At 37.5% G+C, this 17,791-nt stretch overlaps 1 protein-coding gene across 2 annotated transcripts; it reads right to left on the reverse strand.

Annotated features, from left to right (window-relative positions):
* Positions 1-4,132: 4,132 nt before the first annotated feature.
* Positions 4,133-17,480, reverse strand: Pou1f1 (POU class 1 homeobox 1). Of its 2 annotated transcripts, none has more exons than XM_028892679.2 (6): positions 17,220-17,480; positions 14,442-14,513; positions 8,049-8,273; positions 6,014-6,178; positions 5,214-5,274; positions 4,133-4,374 (listed from the first exon to the last, which is right to left on the reverse strand). In XM_028892679.2, the coding sequence occupies exons 1-6, from the start codon at positions 17,359-17,361 to the stop codon at positions 4,164-4,166; spliced, it is 876 nt and encodes a 291-aa protein (XP_028748512.1). In that variant the 5' UTR covers positions 17,362-17,480; the 3' UTR covers positions 4,133-4,163. The 2 variants fall into 2 exon arrangements, with proteins under 2 accessions (XP_028748512.1, XP_028748511.1); XM_028892678.2 differs by having other exon boundaries at positions 14,442-14,591.
* Between the last annotated feature and the right edge of the window lie 311 nt (positions 17,481-17,791).

Raw genomic sequence — 17,791 nt, forward strand, 5'->3', positions numbered from 1 at the left:
AAATGTACAAGTATCAAATACTTCTATTTTGTCAAATACAGATAGAGACCTTTGGACCCAAAATTGATAGTGAAATTATTCTGACTTGACTGCATTAATAAATTTTTTGGGGGCACATTACTATCATAGTAAATCTGTCAGTAACTTCATTCTCCTTTACTAAAAGTAAGAGTTGACTTCAGAAATGGTGATTTTTATTGGTTGAACAAACCAGAAATCATTTTTTTTAATCTTTGCTTTGTTTCTTAGTAGGATTTGTTTAGCATGGGCTTGCCAGTGGAAAAGGAACAGAGTAATATAGCAGTGTCTCTGCTTCGAAAAGGGGTCCATCCCGGATCATAGATGGAGGAGACTTCAGAGTACCAGAGGAATGTCATATAGTATGGACATGCTGGGGTTCTCCTTCTTCCTTGGGGATCGTTGGCCACCGGTCCACAGGAGTGGAGGGAGCAGAAGCTGGGAACAGGGTTCAGATGGCTGTGGATACAATGAAGAAGCCTCTGGGAGATGCCTTCAGCAAGACAACTCAAGGATATGGAATATATAAGCAGCAGTGGGGAAAAGCTTCTAGCAGGGAACTATGCCAAGGATCACGCTAGACATAAGTCCAGCATCCAGTCCTAGAGACATTCTCCAAATAAGGGCAGGTAGAAAGAAGGAAACCTAGCTGGGGAGGGAGTCCTTCATGTTGCTGAGCTTGGAGAAAGCCACCAGGACATGGTAGACTGCAGCCTCTGACCAACAGGGCCTCCCAACAACATGCCATTACAAATGATGACACTTGGTGTTAGGAAGCATGAAATGACCACGTGGCAGGCAGGTTGTGTTACACTGAGTGCAGTTAGTTGATGCTTGAAGGGAGTGCCTGGTGGGCAGGGCCTGGGTTAAAGCGGCTCAGAACTGAATTATATGAACCAGAGGGAAGAGTCCAGCTGTCTGTGGCGTTATGTTACTTGACTTTTCACAGTCATTTATATTTTATTTCCCTTTGAATGTCCATAGAAACAGCCTTTGGTCAGATACATGCTCCCCACAAGCCCAATGTCTACATTTCTGGCCTGATTTCTATGTACTTAAGTTAAAATTACTCTGATTTAAGTTTAGCAAATTTGTCCAGGTCTGAAAAGAGATCTATAATTTTCGCCTTTTTACAAAAAGGTTTCTTGGCAGCAGAAATAGCTGAATTTTCCCATTTTGTCTATGTAGAAGCTGAGTAAAATGGTTCTTTTAACAACTTAATTCCTTTAAAAGAAGTATAAGAAGCCTAAGGATTGTGAAGCCTAAAGATTATGAAGTACCAACACAAATCCTCTCTTTTGCTTCAGACCTTGAAGGCACACACTTTCCCATCCCCAAACTCTGAAAATACTTAAAAAAAAAAAAAAATCCTTTCCACCATTATAGATAGAAGGTACACTGTATGAGTGTGTTTCTCAGCCATTTCTGTTAGGTACCGTTTAGTGTTATTATAAGCGATGAACCAATCCTTCCATTTTAATGACTTCCTGCTGGATTCCTAGAGGTATACACTGCGCTGCCCACAGGACATGAAATAGAAAGTCTGTGTAGATGAAGTCAGCCTTTGTTATTTCTTCCTCAGAATCCAATCAGTAAATTGTATTTGTCATTTCCTTAATAACAGTTTAGGACTCCATACGACAGGACTCTCTGTTTTAAAGGTTAAAATCCAATAGAATATTAAATATGGCTAGAAAATAGTCTCAAAATAAATTGATGTAAATGAGTCTACTGATGGTGTCTAAACTTGAAAAATGACATAAACACATAGTTATGTTCTAATCATACACTTTTGTCATATTAAATATTACCATCTGATCCATATTTAAAATATAAAATGGCAACTGCTCTACGTTTATATTGCATTGAATTTTGCTTCTATTTAAGGTTTCAAAGTGCAATGTGAGATTTTTGCATATGTATGTGCGCACATGTCTATGCATTGATACTGCCATTTGCAAACTAATGTGTGTTTTAAGCAGTTTTAAAAAATAATAATTATCCAGAGAAACTTACATCAACACAACAATCATTTGGAATTCTTGAGATGCATCCGACACAGATGAGACAGTGCATCTGTGCCTCGGTTTGGATAATTTGTTTGGAAAATACTTGTGTGTGCTAGACTTAGGTATGCCCCTGGCCCTCTTCTCTTTTTATTTTCAGATACAGTCTTACTGAGTCAAGTTCACTCTGTAGCCAGCAGGCCGACTTTGAATTTGTCCTCCATGATGACTGTGATAGTGGCTGAGACCACAAACTGGCTGTCACCAGGCCCTGCTTTAGTACTGTGGGGGGAGGGAATGAGAGGAGACGAGAGAGGGGAAATGGTGGCTAGGATGTAAAATAAATGAATAAATGTAATTAAAAAATAAAATTAAGCCGGGCAGTGGTGCGCACGCCTTTAATCCCAGCACTCGGGAAGCAGAGGCAGGGGGATCTCTGTGAGTTCGAGCAGCCTGTCTACAGAGTGAGATCAGAAAGCGCAAAGCTACACAGAGAAACCCTGTCTCAAAAAACCAAAAATAAATAAATAAATAAATAAATAAATAGATAGATAGATAGATAAATAAAATTAAAAAATTTATGTGACACTGGATGATATAATTTATTTAGATAGTGTACTTAACTATTAAATCCTCTTCTAATTTCAGCTTGTGTTATGCAGAATAGGTTAGATGAATATTGCCGGCAGACTGACATTCAAAATGGCAAAGTTGCTGTTCCAGATTTACATCACATTATAGATTGCTTCTACTTACAAGTTTCAGAGTTCATTTTCAGATTCAACAAATATCTTCATTATAATCTGGAGAACTGAAAAGTCATTGTTTCCAACTTTTATTAATAAGAAATCATGTAACCATTCAGACCAAAATTGACCCATACCCAAATTGACACACTGTTAGGGGACCTCAAGTGAGTTTCTACACCAGGACTTCAAAACTCACTCAGATTTTTTAAGTTGGCTGGCACCCTTCCTGATTGTACCAGTTGTCCACTATAACACCCATCCCTTTGGCCCAGTTTGTAGATACCTACTATAAGCAAGCACTTTTCTAGTCACTGGAGAAATAACAGCAAGCAAGACAGGTAGCTTTGCCCTGTTACAGCTTACAGACAGATAGATTAGTGACAGAGGTCAGGAATCCCTAAAGTGTATATTTTTTGTTTTTCTATTTCAGTTGTGCTCAGGATTGAACCTAGTATCTGAAGCATATTAGGGATTTCTCTGCCACTAAGCAGAAGCTCGAAACTTTTGTTTTCCATAGCAGAACAGCAGAAAGCTCATGTTTATGAAAGAATACAGACATCATGCCTAAATGTTCCTATAAATCTTCAAAAAAATAAAAAACCATTTGTTTAAGAACCAGTCCTAAATGTTAACTTCAAAGACATCAATAGAATCTGAAGATTATTTCTGAAGGCAATGGTAAAATCCTTAGTTGCCTCTGGCTCTTCAAACCTTACTCAAAAAATCTTTAGGGCTAGTGGCATGTGTATGAGTTTTTTGCCTACATGTATATTTGTGCACCACGTGCATGCCTGGTGCCCATGGAGGCTAGCAGAGTCATTGGACTCCCCCTGGAAATGGTGTTACAGACAACTGTGAGTCATGTGGGTGCTGGGTATCAAACCCAGGTTCTCTGGGAGAGACACAAATGCCCTTCACCACTGAGCCAGCTCTCCAGGCACATCAGTACATTCTCAGCTTGGACTTTCCATGGTTAATAATCTGTAAATATCTGTCCTTATTTGTTAAAAAATTAAACACAAAATAAATTGGCTTAGAAAGGAAATTTCAAACTAAAACTAAGATTCACAATACACTGCTGTCATCCCCACCCAGTCTCTCTGTGTGTGTTCTGTGCAGAGACAGGATGGACGAGGTATTGGGGGGAGAGTTTCCTGGCTGTTATAGTCTTAGGATTAACATGAACACTGAATTCTAAGAACAATTAAATATCTCAATTTAAGTCATTGGGTCTTTAAAAGACTGCAGAAGTTGGTGATTTAATCTAGTTCCTGAAGCTAACCAAGTGAGTAACTCCTGATTTTGCTGGAAAACTGCTACACAAATGGCTAACACACACGCGCGTGCACACACACACACACACACACACACACACACACACACACACGTCTTATCGGCACTCAAGATGCTCCTTCGAAATAGAGAAGAGACTTTGGTTCAGACTGGTTTTCACCCGTTTTTCCCGCTGCCTTCGGTTGCAAAACCAAACTCTTACGACTTCTTTCTCGAGATTCAGTTCTTCGGCCATCCGCATGATCTCCTGTGAGGAAGGCTTGTTCTGCTGCCCAAAGTGCCTCTCCAAAGCATCCTTAGCTGCAATACTGGGGTGGAGAGTTGGGGGTGGGGAGTGGAGAGAGGATAGAGTTGAGGATGAAATTGTGTGTCTTTCAATGAAGTTTTTGGAAAAATAAAATGAAGCTTATTTTTCTAGATATTACCACAAAGGAGTAACTTATAGATTCTAAAAACAAAACAAAACAAAAAACTCGTGAAAGACAAATCTGACTTGTTTCCACAGAGGCATGTCTTAGTCCAGATAACCTTACCCAAAATCAAAGGCAAAAGGTAAGGAACCCAGATTCTCTCACTCTATGCCACAAGGGGGCACCAGGTTCTTGACGAAGAAAAGGAATTGTGGGCCTTTCAAAGGACAACTGCTCCCTGCCTACTCATCACGACCTGGTCATCCCCGTCATTTATAATACAGGAAATGTGTAGTCCACAACTGCCGGAGACAAAGCCTTTTGCTAGTTCCTGTTAGTACCTCACAGAAGCGAAAGTATCACTAAATTATACTTCATGGTTGTCATGAAAGGAGTCAGGACAGACGCTAGTCTGACACACTGGTTATTGCTATTGTTAGTTAAGTACTGCATTAGCAGAGCAAGAACTTGTATCTACAAGGACATCCGTGAATTGTTTGCTTCCCATTTTTAGCCAAAATGCCTGTGTCAATATAGTCGATCAAACAATACGTATATATCCATCAAATGTTGAAAAATACTAACTTCATTTCTCATCCATTTAAAACATTTTTGTTTCTTCAGTTCCTTCCATTCACCTCATGGGTTATGTTGTTCTTACACTACACTTCCATGTTGACTCCACGTGAACAGTGTGCTTTTCTTTCTCTAGTAAATGTGTTATCTCGACAGAATACCTGATTGTTGTTCTCCGTTTCCGTTTCCTCTCATTCGCTCCCACCTTTTCACTGTACAAAGCTGGAATGTGGGAAAGAGAATAAAAGAGAAAGTCATCTTAGACTAGCACTCTCGGCTTTCAATTTTTCCATATAAAATAATGCAAACTATAACTGCTGCCCATTTCTGTCTTAAATATTGGTGAGCTACGCAATTTTAAAGTGCATTCGATTAAAAAAAGGATTAAAATGAAATAAATGTAAATCTCATAAAGATGATTTTTACAAACTCTACGTTCCATTTTTGTTAGAATATTCCTTGTAAATGCTTCCAAGTCTTAATTTCAATGTGTGTGTGTGTGTGTGTGTGTGTATTAAAATACCAAGATTTTTATTTTTTCGATGGTATTTATTTAACAGACTGGTGTGAACACTAATATCGGGTTATAAAAGTAGTTCCTGTAAGTTACTCCAGGATAGCGTAAAGGCCAAGAAATGTGGATGCTAAAGAATATTCAGTACTTGATGCTGATGCTTTGTTTTCTAAAAAGCTTCCCCTTGCAGCTCCTGCTATCCTCGGTAAATTTATTTCTACACTTGCATTACATTGGTCTCCAGCCCTCCTTTATCCACCAAATTTATTTTCCATTTCAAAGAGATTAAAAAGCCCTCAAATCTCCAGCTTCAGCAAAACATCCTGCTGCCCCTAGTGGTCATTTTGTGACTACACCACAGCACAGGCTGCACAGGATTGCCCAGCCCTGACCCCTGCCACCCCCCCACCCCTGCCGTCCCCCCCACTCCCACTCCCACTCCTGTACCTCCAACTTGCTCGGCTTCCTCCAGCCACTTGGATAGTATTGCTTTCAGTTTACATGCATTTTTGAAACTGAGCTGCAGGTTTTCAAATCGGCAGATGGTTGTTTGACTGAATTCAGAGCCATGCACAGCAGCCAAAGCTTCGCCCACGTTTGTCTGGGTGTATCCTGCGGAAGGGTGAGAGGCAGCCTTAGCTTCTGCTTCACTGGGAAGACCAGTGTGACTCCATTAGGACGCACGCTGAATCTTAGTGAATTACTCTTTAAAAATTCTGTAGTTTTACAATTTAGAATTATTGAGGTTTAGCATATAATTGTAAAGTACACTAAGTGTTCCTCCAGTTAATAAATTACTTTTTCTCTTAAAGTCAAAAGGACTCACATGTAAAGATAATGGTAGCACGAACAGATACCATGTGCATGTCATAACGCTTGATAATGAACTTAGAAATTCTTGATCTTTTTATCATGATTATCAAATATGATACATGCTCAAAATATTTGACCCATCAATTGTAGAGCACAAAATGTACAGTGACAGATCAAACATATTTTTATGTATGAATAAAACTTACAAGAATATATTGTTACACCAAATAAAACTAAGATTGAGGCTAAAAACACTTCATTCAAAAAGGCTGGCTACTGTTCCACATTTTATGCATAACTTCCAAACACATTTACTGCATTATTTGGTAAGGCATCTATCGCCCAGCAAAAGGTCTTTATCAATTACCCCAAACATTTCTAGAATATAAGGTAAAATAAGCCATCAACATATAATTTTAAACATCCAAAGTAATATTAGCAGAACCAAAAATAAGTATGATAATGATGTCTCCTGCTGTTTATTACATGTATTCAGTACATATTATTTCAGGGCCTAGGGCTATATACCTTTATGTATAATATGAGTGCATATGATGTGCATCAATAAATGTCATTACAAATTACCTATGGCTCATTCCACCAGTTCATTTCAACCCATTAAAAAATACATTCTTTTATGAATCTGAGCCACAATTAGTTGCTATAGTTATTCAATTCTAAAAACACTTTTCAATAGAAAAAGAGCAGTGGCGTGGAATAGACAGTTCACAGAAAAGAAATACAGATGATTATCAAACAGTAATGAATAACAATAATGTAAAATGAAGTTTAACATGTTAGCTAACGCTATACTGTCATGCCCCTTTGTCTTCTCAAAGGTCCCAAGGATAAAGAGCATACTGATCTTTCAACCACTGTTTACTTATTTAATTGTCTGGTCATTTGCCTCTGCTGGAGACAGAAGAGATATTTGTGATGGTAAAGTATTGTACAGATGAATCTGACACCTATCAACCTACATTGTTTAATCAATAATTTAGTTCCAGCATTTTCTGTTCATGTGTTTATATAGATTCAAGAATGCATTTATAGAGTTCTAACTGTGGCATTGTTTTCATTACTAAGAGATTAAAACCATGTAAGAGACCTAGCTAAATAAACTAGTGTATTTATATTCATAAGGAGGGTAGTTAACAGATTCATACATATCCCCAAGTCAACTCTGGAGAAACTCTAAGATCTCCAAAATATGTCTGTATGAAAGAATGTATGCACTTGCTTATAGGTGTATAATGTATCTCTAGAAAGATACCCAAGAAACTACCACTGGTGAAGAAGAAAGACAAGCAGATGTTGTAATGCCATTTACACTTTTTCGTCACTCCAAATCATGTGAATGAAGCACCCAAATTTTCAAATAAAATATTAAATAAAGAAGATACTTGAAAGCTACTCTTGAGGTAGGCTAAATTTTAGGAAGTAACATGAACTTAAAAAATCCATGCTTTTATCCTATTGAGAATTTACAAGGAGTTAAAGAATTTTGATGTGTTTTAGTTTTCCCAATTTGACTAAGTTAAGTGCACAGGAGAGAAAGAGAATGGGAAGTGTCTTTGACTTTCAAGCAGAGTATAAAATATTTCCCAGTAAATAGAGTAAGGATTTGAGAATTAAGTTGTTGGACCCATCACAGTAATCAAAGGCATACCTAACTTGATTCTTCTCACTTTAAATTCATTGGCAAATTGCTCAAGTTCTCGGATTTCTGGGGAATCCATGTCTATTGGCTCTTCAACCAATTTACTTTTCCGCCTGAGTTCCTGCTTGAATTCAGAGGCTGTAGGGTCCTCTGCCAGGAGAGGCTGGTGCAGGGGAGTAAACCCATGACTCAAGGTGTGATCTGGAAACTTGTAAAGACAAGGGGTTAAACTGCCTGTGGAGAAAGAGAGGAAAGGACTGTTGGTAATGATGTCTGTTTCTCTACAAGCATCACTTTGTTAGAACCCACTGTTTTCCATAAAAACTCCCAATTGGTTTTCAGTGCAGGACTTTGTAGTACAGTCGAGGCTGCCCCTGAGCTTGCACAATCCTGCCACCTTGGCCTCCCAAATGCTCGGATTATGTGTAATGCCACATTGACTCAGTCTTAACTTTTACACCTTCCCATATGTTCAGTGTGCTAAAGCAGGACCCAGAGTGAGCTGTTAGTTGGTATGAGATGATTCACCTCCCACCTTCCCCAGAAGAACAAAACCAAAGTCAATGTCAAAGGACCAGGAGACAAGTTTAAATATCTAAATTATTTTCTAGTTCTCTCTCAGGGTGTAAGATTCCATTGTTCCTTGTAAAAAGACATGTATTCCTGAGAGTCTGATTCTTGATTCTAACCAGATTGTATGGAGTAATCTCTGTCTTCTTAATTAATTTAAAAAGTGGCCTGTAGTGTTTGCTATAACCAAAGCATGAAGTATTTGGACTCTATGCTATACTGAGAAATTCTTGTAATTAGGAAATTAAGCTTACGGCACTATAAAAACTACTGTTTTGATGGTAAATGTTTAACTTTCATTAAAAAGTAAGCATGTCTTTTAAATTTGATAAAGACAGATAAAACTTAGATTAAAACACATAAATGTCGATTTAATGAGCCAGAGAAACAAAAGGTAAGTTTAGAGCTTCTATGAAAGTATGGTGAGAAGCTTTCTTGAAACTGGGGTCAGAGACAGTTGTAAACCACCATGTAGGTGCTGGGAACCACACTTCTGTCCTTTGCAAGAACAGCAAATGCTATTTATTAACCACCGAGCCATCTCTTCAACCCAAGAGAGAAACTATTCGGTTTTGTTTTTTTCAATGCATGCTGCTTTTATGAATTATCCAGTCTCTGTGTAAAGAAATCAGTAACTCCCCTTCAGATTAGTAGCTGTCCTAACTACGCAGAGGTCACAAGAACCACATTCCACTAAGAAAAAAAATGCTACTTCATTTTCCAGTCTGAACTCGGGTAAATCAAACAACTTTCTTTCAAAGTTTCCCTGAATCTAAACACATTTGGTTGCCTCTACACAATCTCTTTCAGGCAAAACTGTAATGATTTTAAAAAGTACATTAGCAGTGTGTCACTCCAGGCAAATTCAAGGGTCGTTTCCTTATTACAAACACTCACAGAAAGCAGACATCTAGAAAAGGTATTTGAATGGAGTCCATGAAAAATGAGCAAGAAATGTTTTAATAACCACAGTGAGAGTGAGATTGAGATATGTGGTTTAACACAGAACATATTTCTTATTGTGTAACAAAAAATATTACATAAAGTTTCCACAATTATATCCATTGGATCATCATTTTGATAGAACTTGCCTTCCTTAACAATTCACTCTAGCAGTAACCATCACAATCAGACAGAATTCTGCTCCTAGCCCATGACTCACTCTGTGGAGCATGGGGAGTGGTGGTATGGTATGTGTAGCAAGCTATTTTTCAAAACTTTTCAAGCCCAGATTATTGAAGTACACAGTGAGCCCAGGCAGCAGAAATCTCAAAAATGTTTCTCAAAACTTTGGTAAAGCAATACTGTCATGAGCCTGGACAAGGACCCCTGCGAAAGCTTGGAAATGCTGGAGCCCTCTCCATGCTCAGTTTTTCACAGCGCACACTGATCCATCTTGGCCTCTCTGAATTGTTCTGTGTGTCTTTCTGCTTGGTAGACATGGCAGAAGACAGATAAATCTTTCAAAGCAGGCACGGGGGAGGGGAGGACAGAAGTAGAGATTGCCTTGTAAGCTGTTGACTCAGCCTTTCATGTGTTGGGATAAATTGCTCCCTTGTATGTGGCTACCTGTGAGCATCTCAGGTTAAAAATCTGTGGCTTGAAAAGAACAAATAAGGGAAACAGAAGGACATGGGAATCCATGACTACATCGTAACTGTGCAGAGGAACACTGAAATATTTCTACTTATTCTTTCCTTTTCACAAACACAGGACAAGAGTATCGTATGCTCAAATTTGATTTTTTTTTTCCCTTTCTTTGAGGACTTAACATACTGTCTGAGCCAGACATGGGTTCATTGTTTGACAAAATAAATCTAATTGGAACACACCCATGTCCCTGTGTTTCCACACAGCCTGGAACTGCTCTCCGAGAACAGAGAAGGTAGCTGAAGCAGAGGAAGTTCAGGGTGTTTGCACTCCAGCTCCTTACAGAAGATGGCTGTAAACCATCTAGAAGGCAAAGGTACCACGGTCCTGCTGGGAGGCCTTTACTGGGGAAAAGCCCGATGTCTTCAGAGTGATTCTTCCCTAGACAACCCTACCAACCTGGGACAAAAGAAAAGGAAAGTAGGAAGGATGACCCAGAAGAGAGAAAGGGGAAGGGAGGGAGGAAGGAAGAAAAAACAAAAGGCAAGAAGTTAAAGGGAAAAACAAAAGGAATGAATGAAGGGACTTCTATGACTTTGTTTCATTCCCAAACAGAAACCTTTTTCTTTTTCTTTTCCTTTCCGCGTAACATGTACTTTTCCAATAAGAACTCTCCCTCCACCTCTAGGATTAGCTGCTATATCCCATGCCCAGATGGTCCTTGTTCTTTGCCATGAGGCTGGTGGGCCGGGTTACCATGGGATGGTGGACAGAACAGCCTCCACGCTTGCCTCCTAAACTTCACTCTGCTTTAGAAGCTGAGAAGCCAAGCAGCCCAAGAGACTCAGGAGCCCGAGTGCTGAGCATTCTTTGCCGGCAGTGTGCTCGGCTCGGGATCTTCTAGCAGAGGTTGTGAAGAACATTTGTAATTCCCTCGTGCGGTTTGGACTGTGGACTGCTGACATTAGAGCTAAATACTAAGGGGTAGACAGGAAGATGTAAATGACCACATGTCTATACGAGAAGGGCAAAGAGAAGAATGTTGAGTTATCACAAACCTGCTTTCTACAGGGACCTGGTAGAGAGGTCTCATTAGTTTATGGTGACACTTTTTGCTGTTTCCAGCCCAGCCAGTCATTCTCTTTAGCTTGCTGGTGCCTGGACTGTTACAGGAAATTCATCTAAGGATTTAAATCCTCCTCACCAAGCTGACAAAAATCACTATATCTCTTTCGTTCCTGTGAACTAGTTTAACAAAATACTAAAATGAAATAATCAGAGTTTGGGCAGTATAATAGCCGTATTAAAATTCTCCACACCCTTTGAAACAGTTATTCTAGCAGGGGTCCCCTCACAGATTAAACACACCAAACCTGCCCATAAAGATGCTTCGGTGGACCTTGAGGGAGTGGCTGACATTTCAGAAAATTCAAACGACACGACTGGGTTTCTACCGTCTGTTTTATACCTTGCCTTCCTCATTTTTGAATGGCGGTATTTTATGACTCAATTTGTGCAGCTTCCCTGGGAATGAACGTAGGAAAATTCAGATTGTGTAAGATTTAATCTGCAATGAAGTGCATGCTGATGCTGAATACATGCCAAGAACCAGGCGTTCCGACAAATTATGAAATATATAATATTTTAATGACATCTCTCTCAGAAATATTCAAATACGGTCTCTGTGCACCATGGTGAGGCTTCATTTTAGTGACAAAATATAATTCAATTTGAAGGCTACAATGATACCTCTAGATCTTGGTATGACAATTGGGTTCATGATGTCACTAAACCAGACTTTGGGGATGGTGAAAGTAATTTTCACAGGCCCTTTCCTGTGACTATGTTGAGATGGAAAACAAAAAAGGAGAAAAAGAAAAAGAAAGAAAGGAAGAAAAAACAACAGAATGGGAGAGAGGGTGTTCAGAGATCAGCCAACTGCCTCTCGACGGGACCCTGGCCTGCTGCCCCAGTGAGAGTGCAGGCTACATTAATCGGACTCCAAGGCTAGCTATAAACTGTCTAGATAACTGTGGACCACTTTCTTCAGTACAAGGGAGGTGGTGCCCAAAGGAATTAGGACAAGAGCTAATTAGCCACTGGTCTGTGACTGGTGTGTGAGTGTGTGTGTGTGTGTGTGTGTGTGTGTGTGTGTCTAAGTGTATACATGTATGTGAATGTGTGAATGTGAATGTGTGTATATGTTGGTTGGTTTGGCTTTCACACTAACTCAAGTAAAAGGCACAAGCCTCCTCTTTTTGAGGAAATACAGGAACTGAGGTTGTACAGGGATTCCCCGAAATCACTGTGACAGAGCTTTCCTCCAGCAGAGAGCAGCATGTGACCACAGGCTTGTCGCTTTCTGTTTAGCTCCTTGAGGTCCCGTGAAAGCCAAAGAAAGCATTCTACCTCCACTCCACTCCGACAGATAATAGAGCATATTCTGCTATTCCACAGCAAGTATCGTGGAATTCGGGGCAAGCTGTTCTTGTTTATGAATACTGATTAAGTAGATGGTTTATGAGTGATGGATTTTTACAAGGGATGGAAAAAGCACTCAGGTTAGATACCCCTTAATTATTGAAAAGTAAAACCAGGTTGGAGAGACAGCTCTGGGATTAAGAGCACTGGCTGCTTTTCTAGAGAGCCTGCATTTGATTCCCAGCTCCCACATGGTGCCTTACAACTGTTTATAATTCCAGTCCCAGGGGATTCGATAGCCTTTTATGGCTTCTGTGAACAACACATGAAAATGATACACAGACATACATGCAAACAAAGCACCCATACAAATAATAAAAATAATATCTTTTTAAAGAAAGAAAAACCAAGGTTTATAGGCAATCATTAAGAACACAACTCTTTGAAGTAAGCGGATAGGGAGGTGAAGCTTAGAAGGGGAAAAGAAAACAATTAAAATTTATTGTATGAAAACAAATTAAATAAAATATTTAAAAAATCAGACTTTATTTTACCATAACGGTTAAGATGTGGATTTATACAGAAAGGCTAATATTCTCATTGTTTTATTTGAAAATCTTAAAGTTTTACTGAGAAATTACAGATTAATGAACTAAATTACTTGTTTCATTTCATTTAAATATTCTCAGCATATCTCTGTGTTTCTCCATGTATAATTGCTTACTTGGAGGAAAACCATGAGTAAATTTCAAAAGATTTCCTTCATATTTGATTCCTTTATCCCAAATTTCCACTGTCTCTCTGTCTCTGTTTCTCCTCCCCACTCCTTTTACTGCTAGTTCTTGTTTTTTCCCCTGGATGAGCGTTGTTTTCCTGCTGTAATAACAAATATTGACTTACCAAAGATTTCCCTTCAGAACAAACTCACAAATAAAAATCTGTGAACAACGATCCACAGTCTTTAAACTGACTAAATTATTTTCTTTAGTCATGCCCCGAAATTAAGTAGTGAATTTGGTGGTGAGTGGACCTCTTAGGGCATGTGTTCTCATTTCTAGGAAGCCAAGCTATCAATGTACTTATGCCGATACCAGAGGGTTGGCATTATACTTGAAAGAAGGATGCTTCCCGTCTCCCAAAAAGTGTGCCACTTCACCTATTTCAATCAAGCTTCAGAAGCAACCTAGGAAGGACCACCACAGCCTGAAATAGCCATGACTAAAGTCCCGGAACATCAGGCTGAGTCTTCAGTTTGTATCTCCTATTTATTTTTACGGAACAGGTATACAAAAGCAGAGCTGTGATGAAGGCGATGCTCCATAAATCGTGGTGTCTGATGGAGTAGCCACTAGACAAACGAGAGTACTGGCCACTGGAAATGGAGATGACTGAGCAGAGAAACTGAATTTTCAATTCTTGTTTTAATTAACTTTCATTTAAATTGAAGTAACCACATGGGTTCTACTTGCCCGTACAACATAGCTGCAGGGAATCCCACAGAGGCAATCACAAGTAGCATCTAGCAGTTTGGCAGTAGTAAATTTAAAAAGCAAACAAATGATAGCAAAACCGTACAAAGCTCATGCAACAGACAGAAACACTGGAGTATAGAGTTGTGGAGGAAAAGGCCATGAGGCCCACCTCTAGGTCTCTGGTCAGGGGACACTTCTGCAACTGACAGATCTACCACTAACTTCCAAGCCAAAAGAGGGAAGATCAGAACTTCATGTTATATAATCTTTCACCATTCCCTCTGGTCCAGGAAATCCAACACCGTTTTCCCCAATTCAACACCACATGTGAAGATATTTTTTTTCTTACCTGCCATCACTCCATAGGTGGATGGCTGATTTCCATAATGACAGGAAGGCACAGAATAATGAAGTCCTGTCGCTGCGTTTCCCATAGTTGTCATCGAGAAATACGTGTGCAAACATTTAGGAGTTTGGATCAAAGACAAAATAGACGGGACTGGTAAGAAAATGTATGATGATTCAAGACACATTCAACTCATTTCAAAAATTACACATCTATGCAAGTCTTAAATTATATGCCAATATGTACTTTCTTCCTCACTGGTAGTTTTCTAATGAGCAGATAAAATCAGCCAAAGGTTGTCTCAAGTGATGAGATCCGATGTCATCGAACTAGACTTGTATGGGTCTATGTTGTGGCTACAAGTATCCCATGAAGTGAAATGAGAGGAGATTGGACCCCAGCTTTTTGAGATTTGTACAATTCTTGTAGCTTCCATCCAGTGTAGATAATGCATTATAGCCATTGAAAAGTAGTCTGAACATCATTGTGTAGCACAGTATTGTAAGAAAGGTGTCTCTGGAAGAGCTAATACCTAAATAGACTCTTGAATAATCATAGCTGATAAATTTACTGTTCCTTTTACTAAAAAGAAAATGCCAGAGTAAGTATTCCCTTGTGTAGATACAATCATAAAAATACTGTTTTCAGGGTTTTATGAGAACCCTGTGATAGCATTTAGTCCAATTATGTTGGACTTGCAGTTTTCCCTCATGCATGACATTGATAGAAAAATTTTAATGATAAAGCAAATCAAAAAATAAGTTCCTATATTGCTGAAGGTTGTGCATACACACATAATTCTATGCATACATGTATACTTCCTAAAATTATTGTGCATTTAGAAATAAGATATAAACTATAAAACATATATGAAGTTTTAAACACAAATCAACATTTTAACAGCAGGACTTTCAATAATAAAACTAGCAGTAAAAGTTTCCCTATGTATTTACTTCCTCATTTCTTTCATATCCTAAATATAATTTATAATATAATATATTATGATAATACAATAATTAGGTCATTATAATAAACATACAATTTTTTCAGATAAATAGTATATAGAGTATATAATTGGGAGTACATGATATAATAATGACACGAGATCTTTTTATAGAATAAATGTATTTTGTCTAAATATAGAGCAATATTGTAAATATCTGAACAAGTTTCTACTCTGTGACTGATATAGAGAGACATGAAGTAATTTTCCCATATAATGTTCATATAGAACAATTTTAGTATTCATTTAAAAACATTAAATGAATTTTAACTGTATTTAATGCTTAAGGGCTTTCATTAAAATATATATTTGTAATTCCTTACTTAACTAGATGTATATATAACTAAAATTTTATAGAAAAATTATAAATAATTTAAAAATAATTAAAGAAAACTTTTAGAAATTATTTTTATTTATAAGAGTTATATTTGTTTTTAGATTTTAGGAAGTTGGATAAAAGATAGGTTAAATGCTTTGTTATGTATTTTTAAATAAATCAATAGAACTTAAAAGCTACATCATTTTGCTACATCATTATTTTAATCTTAAATTTTACTTTCTTACTGATCAAATTTATCTAATTCTCAATCTATAAAATGTGCTGTTTTAAAAGTATGGTTGTATTGTAATCCTTTAGATTATCTTGGGGACTATTTATGGGATTATTATAGGGATAAATTACTTTATTATTATATTTTCCATCAAATATATTTCAGTACATTCTCAAAATTTCCTTTAAATTAAACTATGGGAATCTTTAGTAGATTAAGTCATGTTGGTAGAGTCCATATATCTAATCTCTTCATTATTTAAAATCAGGCAAAGATGAATGAGAAAGCTTAACTTATGTTTAGAAACTGCCTAATTATCATAAAAAGTTATTTAATTGTTTTAAATAATAAAATAAGCCCAAACTTTATTTCTACAAATATAAAATTTTGTTTCATTTCTCCATGTCAGTCAATTACATTTTAAACAAATGAAAGATGAATCCAGATTGCTGTTTCATGGAAGAAATTGTTAGTCTAAGGCTCCATCCATCTGTAAACTGACTTTGAGACCAATTGTTATTGCATTAAGTGCAAATATATTAGCAAAGAACATACATTTGCTTGTGCCTAGATAACATGTTTTGATCCCCATTTTCATTTAGGAATGTTAAGTAAAGACAAATTTTAAGTTATTTCTAAAACTCAGTCTTAAGGAAGTTTAAATCTCTCAACTCTAAATGCTATCTTGCTTTCTTTTCTAAGTTTAATACTATGTATTTTAATGCAAGTTTAATAAAGCATTTAATTACTTTATTTATTAAAGCTCACTTTCATGAATGGTTTGTGTTGGGAATTTTTTTGTTTATTTTTATAAGGTTTATGTTTGTTTAAAGGTAGTAACAAATATAATTCAAAAATGAAATACATTTTTAATATAAAGTAGTAGTACCTATTAACATTAACTATTTCAGAATATTTCATTTTGATCTTTATACATAAACATCCATAAACATCTCTACTAAAATAGTTTTCACAATGAAAAATACTCAAGCTCGCTATTTGCTTATGTAGAAAATAGTTCGGGATTGCAAAGCAAAAGCCAATAAATAGATAAATGATTTCATTTAGTATTTTTTTTTTAATTCTCAGACAACTGGACTTTTATAATATCCTTAATATTTAACTACAGCAAATTAAAGGAGGGAAATGGAACAAAGAGATTATTCAACTGAAAAGATTCACCACATCCATTCTGAAAGCTGTAGGCCCGGCCATGGAAGTCAGTACCTGTAGACATCACGTTGGTGGCATGATTGGAGACTGGGAGACACTCAGCAGCACTGGGGTGCATTATCAGAGGCAGCGCTGCAGAGGCATCAGCACTCAGAGGTACAAAGGTATCAGCCGAAGTAAAAGATTGGCAACTCATTCCCACGAGAGAGTAGAAAATAAGACCCGCTGCTTGCCAGATCACTTTTATTATATTACCGTATCATCAAAGGGCCGATTCACTTCTCGCTACCTGCATATATACATCAGGAAGGCTCTGAGGCACCAGGAGGGTGCAGGCTAGTATTTATACTGTGAGGAAATCCATTTATACATGTTAATAGTTTTTTTTCCCCCAGGAGTGTTGCTTTGTCAACTCAAACTGTCTTTCTAACCCAAATATTATCTGTGCCCAAGGAGGAACCTGGTTGTGGGTACAAATTGAGGGGAAGGCAGAAACAGAAACTTTATTTGGCATCTTTAATAAATGAGACCTTTGGGGAAGAATCAGGAACTTTGAAAAATTGTTTCTCAAAGTAATATAAGTGACAATGAATTGAAAACTAGGTGTCTTTTGGTTTCTAATATAA

Source organism: Peromyscus leucopus, chromosome 12 (genome assembly GCF_004664715.2).
Source record: "Peromyscus leucopus breed LL Stock chromosome 12, UCI_PerLeu_2.1, whole genome shotgun sequence".
Lineage (NCBI taxonomy): Eukaryota > Metazoa > Chordata > Mammalia > Rodentia > Cricetidae > Peromyscus > Peromyscus leucopus.